Below are 17,351 nucleotides of genomic sequence, written 5' to 3' on the forward strand. Positions count from 1 at the left end.
ACGGCCCAGCAACGGCCATGGACGACCCAGCAAACAGCCCACCAGGCGCCTTGCCTCCCCGTGGACGGTCTGACCCCGCAGCACTTGCCGCCGGTCTCTGTTCCTTAACTACCGGCTTCGGCTCAATAACGCCCCTACGGTCAGGGGCTGCCTGCTCAGCCGCCGCCGCCGTCCTCTGGCCAGCCGCCGCCGCCGTCCTCTGGCCAGCCGCCGCCGCCCTCTGGTCAGCCGCCGCCGCCGTCGTCCTGTGGTTGGCGGTCCTCTGGTCAGCCGCCCTTTGGTCAGCTGCCGACGTCCTCTGCTCAAGCACAGGGATCGGCGCACGGGCCGCAAACTGATCACGGGTGGCAACCACAGCGGCAGACTGCTGTTGCTTTAGCGGGGCTGATCCATGCTTACGAACACTTGTGTGTTCTTGGGTTCCATGTTCTCGTCTTCCATGTTCTCGGTGTCCATGTTCTTGATGGTCGCAGTCATTGATTACACAAAAAGTTTCAACACTCTTCCTCTTTTGGGCTGGTCGTTTCACGGGGTGCCGCGCCAGGCGCTGGTCTGTCAACGCTGTTACCACCCTCTGACCGGCCGGTTCTTGAACAGAATGAGGAACAGCCGAAAAATCCAGAAATTCAACGCTAGCCTGCAACCGTCCGATAACCCTGCCTCCTCGACTCAGCAAGGGCAAGTACCCACCAAAGAGACTTTTGTTGGACGCCAATAACTTTCCTGTACTTATAAAGCAAGAAGACACTGCCGTTCGTGGCTCCGATCTCAGTATAGCCACCCTAAAAATAGGAACTTAAACTGCGCACGTAGTCTTACTTCATCAATGGCTCGTAACGAAATGGCATGCTTATAACGGTACATAACTTCAATATCATGCCATGTGGCACTGTAGGTTTAGTTTTGTATGCACAGGTCTTCGCCAAGGTAATTTTACAGTGGTATGACGCAAGAGGGTCTAATGCATCTTCTGTGTGGTATAAATGTAATAGTAAAACGAGATGCGTGAAATTAGGTGAGTAACCAGGCATGTCCTGACGATATATAGTTGTGGCTTGCTCAGCGGGACTCAAAAACGGAGCCTGCCGCTCAGCAGATCTCAAGTAAAACATTTTTCCCTCACAATATAATCAGATCTTTTCCCCTGCCTGGTAAAATAAGGCGCTGGACATCAGGAGCACACGCGTGTGCTCAGTGAAAACGAAGTGTTGGGAATTTGTCTAGGGCTCATGAACGCTATTCAGCACGCCGCAAGGGCATCCTCCGGGAGGCCCGTGCCATATGATGGCGTGTCGGCCAAGTTACGAAGCCTGTCCGCGATGCAGTGGATTAATACGATAAGCGGACTTGCATACGTGGGGTAAGCATTGAAGATCGACTTGGGCTAAAATCCTGTTAGGCTCGCTTTGATCAAGTACCCAAAGTTTTTATTGATTCCGTCACGGATTTGGGCAGGTTGCACGGGGTTGTTTCTTGCTCACCACGCGCTCTATGGCCTTAAAGAGAAAATGACAAGGTTCAGATTAGTGTGGTTCATTTTAACCGCCCTGTCCCTGCAGCTTGTGCCTGTGATCGTTTTGTATAACCATGGATTGCGGCACGTCATGCTCGATGCTGTGTTTGGTGTACCATGTGTGGTAACCACCCTGGATGTCATAGTGGCGCTTTTGAGGAGTTCCGGCCGCCAAAGCAAGGTCTTGGTTGGCGGCCCTCTTGACGTGTCCGAGACTGAGAAGCTGCTGAACGGTCACGACCTCCTCAGTACTGGTACTGATTATGGAACAGATTACATGAGTGGTGGTCCCACGGAGGATGATGCGACCATTCCGATAACTATTTTCAGCACCCCCCCTCCAGCTTGGTAGTCGTCTGCCTCCTGGCATTCCAGTTTGGTGGGAATTCCAGCTTGGTGGGAGTGCATGAGCTTTTTTTGATCCATGAGCGACGAAGAAGAGGGTTATAGTGAGGCGGAAGAGGAGGTAGAATACGAGGAGGAAGAGGAGGGGGGGTCTGTTATTAAGGAGGCGGCATCGATCCGTAGATCTAGTACTAGACGTTCCAGTTACGGTGGGCCGGCAGCGGAGGATGAAGAGGAGGTGTTTGCTCCTCCGATGAAGTCGCAGAAGGATCCTCTATTAGAGAGTATCATGGGATCAGATCGAGGGGGCAAGGAGTATGGGACATCAAGGGTGGAGAAGAGAGACAAGATGCCTTGGCGAAGTATCAAGCGATTGGCATTTGGTGTTGACTTCGGGCTGGCTGTAGCGGAGGTGTCTGGAGAGCCGACGCTATATTCATGGGGCGCGAACAATAACAATGTATTATTGTTGGGTGATGAACTGGATAGTTCGTTGTTACCGGAGCGTGTGGAGTCACTGAATGGTAAGAGTGTGTTCGATTTATCGGCGGGAGTGGCTCATGCGGCGGTGGTGGTGAAGACGCCGGAGGCTCCTGGTGGCAAGGTGTATACGTGGGGTTTGGGAACTATGGGTCGTTTGGGATACGTGCGTGATACGGAGGAAGGAGTGCCATTGGATCCGTATTCGGAGGACCCATGGTATACGGAGCGGGCGTGCAAGGTGCGGTTCTCGGATACGAAGATTGCGCGCGTTGTCTGTGGTGGACACTTCACTTATTTCCTTTCGGAACATGGACAGCTATGGGTTTGCGGATTCTCACAAGCAGGCGCTCTAGGCTTCGGCGAGGAGGTTGAGTGTATCTGGGCTCCGAACAAGTTGCCGATCGTGGACTCTTCGGGTCAGGAGGAGTTTGTGACGCAGGTGGCGGCAGGGCTAGACCACGTGCTTTGTTGCTGCCGTTCGGGACGCGCTTACGCCTGGGGTGACGGGCGAAGTGGAAGGCTGGGATTGGGCGACGACCTGCCGCGATTCGAACCCACGCCCATCCGGTCTCTGGAGGGGGAGTCGATGACGTACGTGGCAGCCGGCACCAGCCACTCGGCAGCAATCGACCGCTCCGAACGACTCTGGGTATGGGGCTCCAATGGCGGCGGACAACTCGGGCTGGAAGACAACCTGGAGCGGCTGGAGCCGACTCTCTTCGGCAGCTTCCCGCGTTGCAAGGCCGTATGGTTGGGCGCCGCACATTCTCTCGCACTCGACGGCGAGAACAATTTGTATGTCTGGGGGTCCGGTCCCGTAACCGGGCTGCCGAGCTCGGTCCCTCGCAAGGTGCAGGGTCTGGGCGACGAGGCGGTCGCGGCCGCCTCGGGACTGGCTTCTGTGATGGTCTACACACGTCGGGGTGACCTTTGGGCATGGGGCCGGGCGCCTTTAGGATTATTGGACGAGGCCGACCAGAGCAAGCCAGTATCGATAGCTGAGTTGCGCGGACGTGGCCTTGTGCGCGACCTGGCCGAACAGGCGGCGGGTGGCACATCCACTCGTGTTGAAAAGGCGTTTGTTGTGCGTGGTGCACCTTGTCTCGAGATTTCAAGCGGACGCGCACACACTCTCTTACTTACGCCCCGCGGTGAGGTCTGGGCCTGGGGTTCCAACAGCCATGGCCAACTGGGCACGGGTGCCACTGGACCGGAAACTGAGACTAAGACCGACCCGGCGTTGGCACCCGAGGCCGGTGGTGAGGAGGCTTCACGTGGTGAGGAGGCTTCAGGAGGGGAGGAGGAGGAGGAGGAGGCATGTGCGACCGAGCCGGTACCAGTTGCGTTTCCGGAGGGCACGGTGGTGCGTCAGGTTGTGGCAGCGGGCAACCATTCGTTGTGTGTAGCTGTGTCACGTGACTTGTTTGCTTGGGGTGCGGGAGAGAGTGGACAGCTGTGCATGGGGCGACAGATGCAGTTAGCACGACCGACGATGGCGGCGTCATTACGCGGTCGTGTGTTGTTCGCAGCGGCGGGTGCGGACTACACGGCGTTGGTGTTGGCACCGCGCGCGAGTGCGGCTGATGCGAGTGCAGGCGAGTTGTGGGTCTGTGGAAACAGCGACGGCGGCAAGTTAGGTGTGCCAGTGGACCCAGGACAGCCGGTGTTGGAGTTGCGGCGTGTGCGTAGTGTCGGCGAAGCGATTGTACGAGTCGCTTGTGGAGAATCGCACATGTGCGCCATCACCGATCGGGGACAACTCTTTGTTTGGGGGACGGGTGCACATGGAAGATTAGGCACTGGCGACGCACGGAATGCCTTCGAACCCGTCGAGGTCAAACTGGCCGGCTACGGCCCAGTTGTGGACGTGGCTTGCGGCGACACTCATTCACTCGCAGTGACCCAACAGGGCGTACTCTTCGTCTGGGGCCAAGCCCGCGCAGTCGGGACCCAGAGCGACCTTCTTACGCCCACTAATTACGCACTCCGCCTTACAGCAGTCGCCGGCGACGGCGGCTGCGCCGCCGTTGCGGCTGCCGGCCGCAACGCAGGTTGCTTGACACGGGGCGGCAAACTCGTTCTCTGGGGTGCGAACAGTCATCGTCAGTTGGGGGCGGCTCAGCCTACAGCGAACGTTCTGCACGTGGAAGGCAGTACCGAGTATTACGGACCCGTTTGGTTGAAGCAGTTGGAGGCTGTGAGTGCTTTTGCCCTTGGCAAAAACGTTGCCTTCGCCGCTAATAAACGAGGCGAACTGTTTGCTTGGGGACACGCCGCTCAGGGTCGCCTCGGGCTCGGTCCTGTCTCCCAGACCAAGGCCGACATCTCGCCGCTCACCATCGCCTGGGATTGCGCCCCCGCCCCCGAGCTTTTGAAGCACCTGGGTATGCGCACTGACCCTGCCGAAACGGGCAGCGTCGGCCAGTCGGGCGCAGTGGGAGTCGAATTTTCGGGAGGCAAGCCCGGAGGAAGTGGAGCGGCTGGCGGAGGTGGGCCGGCATCAGATGAGGCGGACTTTGCGGCAGCGGCGGTGTTGGCTGAGTTGCGTTTATTCGAGGCGCCGACGGTGGAGTTATTGCAGGCGGCATTACAGCACAGTTTTGAGGTTCGGGATGATGCGGGTATTTTAGCGTTTGAGGCGGATTTGCAACATTTATACGGGAAGTTAATTGACCGTGTGACGAGTGCGCATGACACAAACATGTTTATGAAGAGTAAGGATCAGTTATCTGGATGCCTTGCGAGATTGGCATTGGCGCTTGGTGTGTCACCTGCTTATTTTCCTGCCGCTTTTGATCCTACTATAAGCGAGAATAATCCCAAAGGAGCTCATTCTAAGATGAAGGATTTAGTTTATTCTTTACGGAGCAATATGGAGCAATTTCAGATCATTGTCGAGACCCTCATTATCCAGCCAGCTTACTGGCTTATACTACGACCCTTCCTCAAACATGATGAACAAAGGGAAGCCTTTAGCCTCCTGCTGTCACAGCTCTATCATGAAATCGGAGATCTGTTTCTGCAAACACGGATGCATAAAGTACTACGAGCTATCGGGGAAGCTGAAATTGACGAAGCCAAGGATTACAATACACTGTTCGTTAACGAACGATCGGTCTTCTCCCAAATAATTAACAAGTGCCTATTCGCTAACGTCGCCATCCTGCATCAATTCGCCAGCGCCATTGTATGCACCACACACCCTACACACATGTCACACACCCTACACACATGTCACACACCCTACACACATGTGTGAATACTTCACGATCACACATCATAATAACGTTTTCTTATAATAAGGTTGTCTTGATAGTTGAAGTTATCGTTAAATGACGACTGTGATAAAAAGTCTGCGGCCGATCTTTTATTGACGTTTGGGACAGGGGCAAATCCTCCAGAGTTTTGTTTCTTTACGAAGACAGAAGAGGAGTTGGAGCAATATTTAAAGAAGTATGAATCGTCTCGGATGAATAAGCAGCCGAGTGCAGCGCAGATCTTGCGTTCGAAGGTAAGTCTTCGTGAATTGTATGAAGAAAGTCTGAGTTTGTTGGAGCCTACAATGGAGCATTTGGCTGGTTCATTGGCGATACCGTTGACGTATGTAGAATTATGGGGACGAATTAATGAGAAGTTAAAGGAGAAGATGAATGAGGGTGATACATGGTATAAATACATAGATTGTACCGTGTACAGTTATCTATCTCCACTGTTACGTAGTGCATCGGAGTTTGTCGAGATTCTAGGGTACCCAAAGTTACCCGAAAGGTTGGTTGTGAATTTTTCCTTCATCGCTGAAGTGTTAGAAACGCATACTTACAACCAACGGAAACGAGACCCCGTGGAACCGTTCCCGATAACGTCGGCCTATGCCAAGTTCGAAATGACCTTGTCCGAACGAATCGAACTTCTGGCTAGTGTGCATCCAGATCTAAAACGAATGAATCTGGCCACACTTGAAACCTCGGGATACGGCCATCAATTAGAGACAGGCGAGAGTGTACGGGACCCTGATCTTCGTATTGTCATTTCATTGTTTACAACACATGTTAAAGCACTATCGAATCCCAGGGAAACTGTGCGAGTTGATTGGTGGCCTTTATTGAGAGTTGTAAACTTATTTCGTGAGTATGAACCGAAGTTGAAAGCACTTTCTTCTTTTGATCCATTGATCCAAGCTGTGAGAGCTCTGTGTCCACCGGAGGCAAGTCAGTTACCTATATCGGATGAAGTTTTAGATATGTTTTATGAAATACAATTCGAAGATCATTCGGATGAACAGGTAACGGATGAACAGGTACCGCCAACTCTGGGACGTAGCAGCACTCGACGGAGTACTTTGGATCGTGCCAAATCGCGAGCATTAGAACGTAGCAGTTTGGTGGCGACCATCCGGCGGAGCATAGCACACGCTAGTTCTAGGTCCGGATATAGTGAGTATAAGTCAGAGGTGTTCGTATATAGACCAGCCTTCCTGTTCCACGCCCGATCTATGGCGTTTGAACGTACCACCGGGTGCGCTGTACCCCAGACACTGGCATTCCGACAAGCTGTACACACACGTAAGGGCGTCGCAGTCAGCTCCGTAATCCGGCCATTCAGTTTACCAGATGAGTATGACGGTAGGACGAAGCTCATCGAGGGAATACGGCGTGCTCCTAAGATGCGGGCCGGGACCTATGATGAACTTAATGACGCGTTTGTTGACGCACACGATTACGCTATCCGCTCCGGACAACCCGGGGATCTCGTCCAGCTCCTGGCCGACTGTTTCCGGCTTTGTGACACCATGAAACGGAAACATGACCTGAAGGAACTGATAAAGTACGGCGCAGAAATTATCAACAATCGGGAACGATCTATTCGCTACCTGGAGTCACTTCGAGACGTTTACGATCAGTTAGAACGTTACGTCACTGACGAACTTGCGGAACTGGCACGGAATCAGCAGGTGAATGAGGAGAAGATTAAGGCTATCGAACAATTTGAAGTGGATTCCACCCTAGCTTCTATAACGGAAAGCTTCGATATCAAACCGTTCGTTTGGCAAGCCATTCCCTACATGCCGCGACGCATTGACGGACCCCGGAAATACGTCTCGCGCGTCTCACAGCTCCTTAACTGCTGCGTACTTGTCCCGTCCGGCGTCGCCTCTGCCGCTGCTGAACGTAAAGATCGAGTCGTGTTTCAAAACGCAACTGGGAACAGCTGGCAAATTTCAGTCGGCAATCTATCCGGCTCCGTCATCACCGACGACGATCAGTACCCCCAAAACTACTTCGATCGTCTCACCATCAACCCTGGCATGCCCACCTTTTATGCAGGCCCCCTCAAAATTCTACTCAACAACATCAGAGAGGTCTGCGTCGAAGACAAATCCAAATCCTACATGGCCACGGCGCAAAGCAGTCTTGTCTAGCGGCCTTGAACAACACCGAACCACCACCGCACCCGCCCGAGGTAGTCACTCGAGGACGAGGACGAGGACGTTAGAGCCCCACGCTTTGGGTGACCTCACTGGACCACTGGAGGACTTCGTTAGATAGCTACATAGATAGGTTGCCACTAAAGCCCAATACACAGACAAGATAGATATTGGGACACGGTACAGTGGTCCAGCGGTCGTCTCCCAGCCCTCACCGCGGGTGGGCATATAAGTGGGCTACCTTTTCTATGGAAAAAATAATCGATGCGTTTGACCTGATAAACCTCGGCTACGACACCATTAACGGCCGGTAAGTAGATTCTCTGGCCACAAGGTTTACCCCAATGAGATCCACAAGGGGGCACTTGGGATGGATCCAAGACCTGGGGCTTGACACCTGGGGCGAGTCCAACAAGATCGTTTTAGTCCCTGCTCGTTAGTGCAGCAAGTGGAGTTGGCGGCGTGCCTGAGGGATACGGATTCGTTTGTGAAGGTCTTGACGCAAGTGGCGTTGGAGACGGAAGTGCTGCAACAACGGTTGACGAAAGGTTCAGTGAAAGCTGAATCGGCTAAGGCCGAGGCGTCCAAGGCTGAGCCGTCTAAGGCTGAACCATCCAAGGTTGACCCGGCCAATTGGTCGGCGGAGGATTCGAACCGGCGGTTGACAGCTCAGTTTAGTGCTTTGTTTGGGTCGGTGGGAGGAGTGGAAGAGCGTGCATCATTTCTCTATGAGAGTTTGGTAGATTTGCTGCATTACCGCAATTTGACGAAGCGTCGGTACATATCGAATTTGAGTTTGCATTTCATTCCGCCGGCGACACGTTTGGCAAGTATGCGATGTCTTGCTGAAGAAATATTGTCGGAGACGGATCGGACGGCGTTGGTGGATCGTGAGTTGAGTGAGGGGTTTGCGTTGCCTGAGAATTTGGGTGTGAAGTTGAGGGAGGCGTGGCGGGGTAAGAACTATGCATTGGATGTGCCGATGAGGCGGGAAGAGGTGTGTGCGTTGAATGACGAGTATATGTGCCGTGCAAATGTGGCTTTCGCACGGTTGGGTGTGACGGCGCAAGCATTTTTGGAGACGCGTAATGGAGCGGCAGAGGCGGCGAACTTGATGGCTGTGTTTAACGAAGGTGTACGTAAAGTACTGCACATGCTCGACGAGCCTTTCATGTCCACCGCGGTTGTGCGGAGTCTCACTGCCGCCGACGCCACAGTTGTATCAAATCCGCGAGAGACCGCCGTGCCCTCACCTATCAAGAACATCATGATTGCAGACGCACCCGACCGTGGCGGTATCCCGGAAGGCTTCACCATCAAAAACGTCAAACAGGACATCCTTAAAGCGAACGCGCAAATGAAGGGTATCCCCGTACGAACAGACCCGAAAACCGGCAAGGTCTGGGTAGGCCAACCAGCCAACAAAGATACCAACGAACGCGAACGTAACTATCAACGACATGACTACCGTGGTGGTGGCGGCCGAGGCGCTTATGGAGGTGGTCGTGGAGGTGGCGGTCGTCGAGGTGGTGGCGGTCGTGGTCGAGACGGTGGTCGAGACGGTGGTCGAGACGGTGGCCGAGATGGTGGCCGAGACGGTGGCCGAGACGGTGGCCGAGACGGTGGCCGAGACGGTGGTCGAAACGGCTTTGTGCAGGAAGGTGGGAGTGTGCGCACGGGTGGCGGTCCCCGGATGGTGTTTGATGAGTCAGCTGCGAACCGAATGGCGGCCGTGAATGTGGCCGCGTCGGTCAACGGTCAGGGCATCGGTCGCGATCGCAGAGGCGGCGGCGGACGTCGTCGTGGAGGAGCGGAGACTCAAAGCCCGCCTGGGAACGCCGCCGAAATTCGCGAGAACGCGAGACAGGTCTTCATCGACGGACGCGGCAACGGACGCGGCAACGGACGCGGAAGAGGTGCACGAGACTCACCCGTGGCAACCGTCCGCCGCGATCTCACCAGTCAGAACCCACCTCTGGGTCAGTGGTGACAGGGGGAGCTGACCCGATCGACGTAGCCTAGCAGTCCTGCAGGAACTATTTTTTTGATTACTGGCTGGCTGGGTTAGTGGAAACGCAACTGCCTGCCTGCCTGCCTGGGAAATGAACGAAGCGTCCGTCTACTGGAACGGTCTGCTGGTTGGGTAGTGCCAGCCGCGGGTGGGTCGGAGGGTCAACAGCCGGTTGCGTCACTTGGTTAAAAAATCCCGTAGTTCTGTGCCATAATTGCGCTTGCCGGATAAGATGAAAGCAAAGGGCACCTTGGCGTCGAGGAGAGCATTTAAATCAGCCGCGTGGGCGCAGTCGAAGACGCAGAGGGTTTCGTCTTTGCGCGGAAAGGCCACGTAGGTTGTGCGGTAGAAGGGCCGGAGGAGAGGGAGTTTGCGGCGCAGGAAGGTTTCTCGCTGGACGTCGCGTTCGCCGGTGACGACCAGTTCACTGGCCGCGAGTGACTGGCTCAAGGCCCCCGGTGCTGGGGACATTCCGACGGCGGGCGCCCCTAAGACGCCGGGCAAGACGTCTTTGAGGAGCAACCTGCAATTGTCCGCAGCACTCTCGCTGGTCGTACCGTGGGTAGCACTTCCGGCGGTCGAACCAGCGAGGGTCCTGAGGACGGTGTCCATGGTCTCGGAGTGTTCCTTGACGCAGATGAGGAGCAGGCTGCGGAGGCGGTGCACGAGTACTTGAAGACGCGGGCTCAGGTCTTCTTCGCCGCTGTCGGGAGCGGCCCAGCGGGTGCAGTGCAATTCTTGGAGACGCGGAAGTGTGTCCGCGACATCTTCGACGGGCAGGAGGCCGCAGACGTCAACGGCGAGCACACGCAGCGCCGGGAAACGGATTCGCGCGTAGCTCTTTACAAACGAACCGCGGCAATCGAATTCTCCGCAGCCGTCGCACACACGTGCGGCATCCGACTGCGGAGCCAGAATACTTGAAAAAGACAACGCCAACTTCCGCAAAACCTCCGATCCTAGTGACGGCCGTCGTGCAACTTGCGGTAACGACCATCCGCCCGCGTCGAACGATCCAGATGCGGTCAAGTCGGAGGCGACACCGAGGTCTGCGAACTCCAAGACGCGGTCCAGGACGTCGCCCTCCTCTCCCTCTCCGGGACAAAGGGGGTCCCCGGGACAAAGGGGGTCTCCTGGACAAAGGGGGTCTCCGGGTCGCGACAAGTCGACTTGTCCGGGTGGCGACAAGTCGACTTCTCCGGGTCGCGACAAGTCGACTTGTCCGGGTCGCGACAAGCCGACTTCTCTCTCGCTGGGTGAGGTGGTCTTAACGAATATAGTTCTCTCGTCCTGGGTTTGGTCGTTAGTTGGGTCGGATGCGCCGCCGCAAAAGTTAAGGGGCGTGGAGAGGACGCACATCCGTTCGACTGTGCCGTTAGCCAACAAGCGGTCAGCGGCCACGACAGACGCGGGCACGGCGCGGAGGAACTTACCGAGCGCGCGTCGAGACACAAAGTAGGCACCCAGCGCGAGACAACGCACACTCAATGTTGAGTCCAAACAGTCCACGAACTCAGAACCCGGCCACAACGTGGAATCCGTCGCGCCATGGACAACCAGTCTATCCAACCGTGGGTGGTAGGTCTCGCCCTTCCGCGGACCCGTCTTGAGAATCAACCGCGGTAAATGCAACTCGGCGATCGGTGTACACTCCACCCGGGTACGGGTCCAGCTATCGCCTTTCAAGCCCTGGTCCCTCAAGGCGGTCAAGCCATTGGTGGCGGTCAAGCCATCGGTGGGTGTCAAGCCATCGGTGGCGGTCAAGCCATCGGCGATCAAGCCGTCGGTGTCTGTTTCCAAGCTTAGGGGGGAGTCCAAGCCGCCGGGAACGCCGGGCCATGGGTGTGGGTCGTCGTTTCTGCATCTCGAAGTTGCATCACGTGAGTGGCGACTTGGTTTCCCAGCGCCGGGTTTCCCAGGGTAGCTGAATGTGTGGGACTGTCGCAGAGACTTCGGCGGCAAGGTGCGCCGCAAGTGTCTTGCAGGTTGGTTGCGCACGCGTGTGCCCAGGTAGGACAGCTGTATAGTCAGGTCATTGAGTTCCGGGAACCAGCGGTAAAGATTGTACCAGTCGTCCTTCAGCAACCAGCACATCCAGTCTTTGTGAGTTGCCGCCGGAAGAGGGCAGCCGCTACGTTCGTGGCCCGGCTGGGACGCTCGACGCCCAAGATTTGTTCCCTTTATTTGTCGCAAGCCATGCACAGGTGTACTAATGCCACCCATATCAACCATGCCCGTTGAGTCGACGTTATTACCGACGCTATTACCAGTGGTGAAGGGTGCAGTATACGTTTTGGTTGGTACGTACAGGTTTCTGTGGTAGCAGTCTCGTCTCCAGTCGGTACAGACGCAGTACTTGCGGGGATGGTCGGAGAAGTCATGGATACACTTGCCAGAGAACAGTGAATGGTCTCGACCGCGCAGATGGTCGCCGACCAACGAAGGTCCCGACAAAATGCTGAGCTCCTTCACGCCACTGCGATAGCCACATGGAGCACCTAAGCAGGCGCTAAAGTCGCTCGTTACAGATTCCATCTCGAATTCCAAACCACTGTTCGACTTGGGCGTTGTGCAGACCGAGGCAGACAGCAAAGCACGTCCCGTCTGGGGCTGGTTTTGGATATCAACTTGAGCTTCCCCATCAACTTGAGCTTGACCATCAACTTGAGCTTGACCATCAACTTCATCGATTTGGGGCTTCCCCGCTGTGCAGTCAACACTGCCACCATCAATACTGCCACAGTCAGCACAGTCCGTGCACTGAGTAAAAGACCTCAGGATGGTCAATAACATAGCCCTCCGTGGGTTGAAGGGGTCTACGGAGAGGGCAATAGAATGAATCACATTAGGACTAGAAATGCGGGCGAACAGACGAGAACATTCCTCCACTGATAACGACGTGCAAATACTATCCATGTCTGAGGAACTCACTCTCAGAAAGGTATGAGATTCCCGCACAGATTGAGACATACTTTTACAGGAAGCGCTCAACCGACAGATGTCCTTCAACTCAAGGTACCCCAATACGCAGCCAAGTACACCACTTCTCAGATGCTTCCTCTTCAAACAACCCGTCTGCTGATTTCCAGTCTCCTTATATCCGCACTCCTTATATCTAAAATCCTTATACCCGAATTCCAACTCCAGCTCTGAACCGGATTCCAAACCAGATTTTGACCCAAATTCCGGGCCGGATTTCGTCGCAGGTTCGACTGGACATATGATGGTACCACCATCTTCTAGCAGAGTACTATCCCTTCGCAACGTACCATATATTCGTAGTATATCCTCTCTTCGCAGAGTATCATTTATTCGCCCGGGGTCTACACTAATCGGGCGAGAGGGTTGAACAGAAACCTCATCTGGACCACCATCCCCTGTTAGCGGATTATTTCCTGTTAGCGGATTATTTCCTGCAAGCGGATCACCCCCTGTTAGCGGATCATCATCCAGCCCTGTATCCTCAGTGTGATCAATATCCGGTCCCATTGTTGCCACCTCTCGTCCGTCGTTATGTTCGCACTGTTTTCCTTCACCTTTGGTATCGGGGCCACTCTCGTCGCTACTCTCTTTGTCTGGTTTCCCCTCCCCTGCCTTGCCCCCTGCCTTGCGACGTTCTACTGATCTAGCGCCGTGGCCGCCCCGCATATTTGGAATCATTCATTTAAAATAGCCTAAATGATTTTTTTGCTCTTGAAGAAAGCCTTCAGGATAAGCGCCATTACTACGTTACAAGCGACCACAACGCCAATATTCGCAATAGCGAGATTGACAACACGACTATGAGCCAAATCCACCAACTTACGTGTGGCAGCCTCAGTACCCACCAACCGTCGCTGACGACTATTATAGTCAGTCATCATCCCTGAAGTAACAAACCCAGTTTCCGATCCCATGACAACAGGTGCGGTACTAGTTAAGAGGGCAGGTGGGTTACCTTCTATACTCTTCAGTTCGTTAATTACGGGGTCTAGATGTTCCTTTTTCGCCACGTTGCTGAAGTCTTTGGCCAGGGTCCCAGTGAGTACTCTGAGACCGGCGTACGACACGCCTTTTTTGGTATCAGCACTTTGTACGCATACGTCGACGGTACCGGTCTGCTGCATGGTGAAAGCGGTCTTCATCGCTTTTTGGTTCACCTCCTGGAAATACACCTCGTGCGGCGATCTCATCGATATCTCCACCTGAGAGAAACGTGGTCACGCAAACGGGCTTACTAGGGCCCTGGACGCTTAGGACCCTACCGGCACCGGAACCAACACACAGGGATTGGCTTACACTGAGCATCACATTATCTCGAGGCTCCACTTCGGCAACGATCAGAGTGTTAAGACTCAGGTCTTCGGTGTAACATTTCCGAACGTTGCCAGTTAGTTGGATGTCAAAGTAGCTGGCCGAAGCTCCCAACAGTAATAGTCCTAGTTGAGTGAACATTATATAAAAACAACAATGGATGATCTGATCCCGATTCATGACTTGCCCAGTATGTCCACATATGATCACATTGTGTCCTGTAGTGGAATGGTTACACACATGGTGTTACGAACACACACATGAAGAATGGGGTTCAGGGGGTAGGAACATTCAGGGGGTAGGAACATTCAGGGGGAAGTATGTCGGGTAAGGGTCGAGTACTGTTGGATGGGGGTCAAGTACTGCTGTCTGTAGAGCAAACCTTAATCGAGTTAGTGACCCGTTTAGTGGAATTGGACGCGTTTGAGTTGCGTGATGTACCGACACGAGCGTTAGGTTCACTGAAAGGTTTGGAGCTATGTTTGCCGAGTAATGTGTCCTACAAGTTGCCACTCAAGTCGCGCATGTCTCTGTTTAATGTGATGGGCAATTCGGTACGTAAGTCCTTGGTGCGTGAGTGTTATCCGAGGTCTCTGAAGATGTTGACTGATCGTCTTGCCGAAGTCGAAAGTCTGGGATCCAGTCTGGGATCCTCTAATCGGGAAGATGTGCTGGAGGTACCCATCCTCCAAGGGCCGGGTGCCGGAAGCACCAGCTATGTGTACTACTTATTCAGCTGTTGTTTCAAAGGACTTATTACCCAAGGTGGCTTGTTTCCTAGCAGAGTCGAAAATGGAGCTTGGATGGTACGCAAAAAATACGTGGCCTTTGTACCACGAACAGAGAACTATCGACCGCAGGTCATCGCGTCTAAACAGGATTTCTCTAATGTTGCCACGGTAAAAAACCTTGTTCATATCTTCGACATGAGCGAGACTCCCAACATGTCCGTCGATGAGTCACAGGCCATGCACTGCGCCGGCAGGATCTACTGTGGCTCCGTCGACCAGATCCGAGAGTACCTAGGCCCTCAACAGCGCCTTGGTCTTAAGGGATCGGCCTTCCAAGGATCGGCCTTCCAAGGATCCGCCTTCCAAGGATCCGCCTTCCAAGGATCGGCCTTCCAAGGATCGGCCTTCCAAGGATCGATGTTTGAAAATGACGGGGCCCGTATTGATACAGATGCGTACTCTCCGGCTCCTGACGGTGCATCACCTAATGTAATGTATGGTTTTGCTTTGCCTGGTAGTTGGTCGAGAAATGACCGAGCGATTTGCTGTTTGATTTTGCCAGTGTGGGGAACGGAGGAATTGAAGATCTGCAGCTTCTGGTGTCATGCGAAGTGGGCCCGGAAACAGGCGGATGCATTGGTAACCATAGCTGGAACGTTTGGCTTGGAATTGAAACGATGGTTGGCTTCCAAAGAGAATATAGTTAGTAGCTTAGAAATGTCGAGGAAAGCTTGTGATGATATGAAAGCGATCACGGCGACTATTCCCACACCCGAGGCGCTCGTCCTGGCTCACCGAGACATCTTCTTCTCCTACGTGCCAGCACCACTCCCTAAAGGAGCGTTACTCCAAAGACATGGACTAGGGATCCGCACACCTACTGATGACTCAGGCCGACCTGTCTGGACAGACGCCTGTGAAAAACGCTGGGTGTGGAAGTCCAAACAGGCAGAAGAAATTGGCACGGCCTGGATTTTACAACACTCCTCTGGCAGCAACAAAGAAAGTGAGATCAAAAATGTCGAAGAGCTACTCTACTCTCTACTTGTCGAGGCAGATAAACCGCCACCGTCCCCCGAGGAACCAGGCAGCACCAACGAATATTCACCCCTTCTCTTAAACCAAGGTATGGAACCAGATGCTGTGGAACCAGATGCTGTGAAACCAGATGCTGTGGAACCAGATGCTGCGCAGCACGATGCTGCGCAGCACGATGCTGTGCAGCACGACGCTGTGCAGCACGACGCTGTGCAGCACGACGCTGCTGTTAACCCTGTAGAACAAGACGGTGCAGGAGAACAAGCGCGTGTAGTAGAACAAGATGATGTACTGGAACAAGACGGTGCAGAACAAGTTGGCATGGAACCGGATGGTGCGCATTTACCTTCCCGTCTGCCAAACCCTGAGCCGTCTCTTGCAGACGGACCGTCTCTTGCAGACGGACCGTCTCTTGCAGACGGACCGTCTCATGCAGACGGACCGTCTCACGCTGACGGGCTTGTTCAGATTCCCCGTTGTGACGAGCAAGTTATAGACGCTCATTTCGTTCTCTCCGACTTTCACACTGCCAGCCGTACAGAAATACAGCTGAACGGCCAGCTACCGGATCAGCGACAGGTTGGTCAGCAACAATCAGACCTGCAGCAGGCTGGTCAGCAGCAGTCAGGCCAGCAGCAGGCTGGTAAACAGCAGTCCGATCACCCGCAGCGGCATGCTGGTCGACAGCAGCCCGATCACCCGCAGCAGCATGCTGGCCGGCAGCAGCCTGAGGAAGACAGTCAGAATTCGAGTTGCGACCGAACCTCTTCCTCGTCGGAGAGGGCCCGCCCCGCGTCGAGCCAGTCCTCGTCGGGTCAGGCGAATAGAGACCCGAAGGGCTCGGACACGTCTCCGTCGAGCACCCTGAAGGAGCCATCGGGTGTATCTTCGGGCAGTTCTGCTTCCAGCAACCCAACTTCGAATCGCCCGGAAGCCTCGTCTACGTCGCCTGAAATACCCAGCAATGGAGGCCAACCGGACGGCGGTGGTAACGGTCGCGCTCCACACGAGGTGTCAGGGGGTGCAGCTTCCCATCAGTCGGCGAGTTCCGAGCGCTCTAGCTCGGACACGCCGCCAGAGACTTCGGACACGCCCTTCGGTACCGAGACCGGTACCGAGACCTCGGGGATCAGGACGGGGACGTCCGGAGTCGGGACGTCGGTCTCCGGGACCGTTTCGGAAGCGCGGACGAGCAGCGGCACCTCTTCCGAGGCGCGGTGGGCCGCACGGCCCTTCCGACGTCCAGTCCGGCGGCGACGCGATTCCGTGCGACCGGCGGACGGCGACGCGGCGCTCTTCCTCGCAGGTGCCCTCCGTTCGGGCACGCTCGGCGATGACGACGCCACCGAAGAGGCCTCGCCGGCCGCGCTGGGGCACTCGCGCCCACTGGACTCGCGCCCGCTCGATTCGCGACCGCTCGATTCGCGACCGCTGGACTCGCGCCCACGCTCTTCAGGTTCTGAGTCGCAGGACTACGAACCCGGCCGCGAAGACGAGTACCAGCCGCCAGCG

General features: G+C 55.0%; 7 protein-coding genes across 7 annotated transcripts; 4 read left to right on the plus strand and 3 right to left on the minus strand.

The window, feature by feature from the left end:
- Nucleotides 1–375: 375 nt before the first annotated feature.
- Nucleotides 376–477, minus strand: GNI_169310 (hypothetical protein; the record flags this gene model as incomplete). The annotated part of the gene is made up of 1 exon (XM_011134955.1): nt 376–477. The coding sequence occupies one exon, from the start codon at nt 475–477 to the stop codon at nt 376–378; it is 102 nt and encodes a 33-aa protein (XP_011133257.1).
- Nucleotides 478–1,508: 1,031 nt separating this feature from the next.
- GNI_169320 (putative transmembrane protein) lies at nt 1,509–1,865 on the plus strand (the record flags this gene model as incomplete). The annotated part of the gene is made up of 1 exon (XM_011134956.1): nt 1,509–1,865. One exon carries the CDS (start codon nt 1,509–1,511, stop codon nt 1,863–1,865), a length of 357 nt encoding a protein of 118 aa, XP_011133258.1.
- Nucleotides 1,866–1,937: 72 nt separating this feature from the next.
- Nucleotides 1,938–7,760, plus strand: GNI_169330 (putative RCC1 repeat protein; the record flags this gene model as incomplete). Its single annotated transcript, XM_011134957.1, has 2 exons — nt 1,938–5,528; nt 5,658–7,760. The coding sequence occupies 2 exons, from the start codon at nt 1,938–1,940 to the stop codon at nt 7,758–7,760; spliced, it is 5,694 nt and encodes a 1,897-aa protein (XP_011133259.1).
- Nucleotides 7,761–8,014: 254 nt separating this feature from the next.
- On the plus strand, nt 8,015–9,756 carry GNI_169340 (hypothetical protein; the record flags this gene model as incomplete). The annotated part of the gene is made up of 2 exons (XM_011134958.1): nt 8,015–8,076; nt 8,193–9,756. 2 exons carry the CDS (start codon nt 8,015–8,017, stop codon nt 9,754–9,756), a joined length of 1,626 nt encoding a protein of 541 aa, XP_011133260.1.
- Nucleotides 9,757–9,954: 198 nt separating this feature from the next.
- On the minus strand, nt 9,955–13,425 carry GNI_169350 (hypothetical protein; the record flags this gene model as incomplete). Its single annotated transcript, XM_011134959.1, has 1 exon — nt 9,955–13,425. One exon carries the CDS (start codon nt 13,423–13,425, stop codon nt 9,955–9,957), a length of 3,471 nt encoding a protein of 1,156 aa, XP_011133261.1.
- A 26-nt stretch (nt 13,426–13,451) lies between these two features.
- GNI_169360 (emp24/gp25L/p24 family protein) lies at nt 13,452–14,211 on the minus strand (the record flags this gene model as incomplete). Its single annotated transcript, XM_011134960.1, has 3 exons — nt 13,452–13,642; nt 13,715–13,961; nt 14,056–14,211. 3 exons carry the CDS (start codon nt 14,209–14,211, stop codon nt 13,452–13,454), a joined length of 594 nt encoding a protein of 197 aa, XP_011133262.1.
- A 179-nt stretch (nt 14,212–14,390) lies between these two features.
- Nucleotides 14,391–16,335, plus strand: GNI_169370 (hypothetical protein; the record flags this gene model as incomplete). Its single annotated transcript, XM_011134961.1, has 2 exons — nt 14,391–16,154; nt 16,258–16,335. 2 exons carry the CDS (start codon nt 14,391–14,393, stop codon nt 16,333–16,335), a joined length of 1,842 nt encoding a protein of 613 aa, XP_011133263.1.
- Between the last annotated feature and the right edge of the window lie 1,016 nt (nt 16,336–17,351).

The sequence above is a fragment of the Gregarina niphandrodes genome (genome assembly GCF_000223845.1).
Source record: "Gregarina niphandrodes unplaced genomic scaffold scaffold00056, whole genome shotgun sequence".
NCBI classification, from domain to species: Eukaryota; Apicomplexa; class Conoidasida; order Eugregarinorida; family Gregarinidae; genus Gregarina; species Gregarina niphandrodes.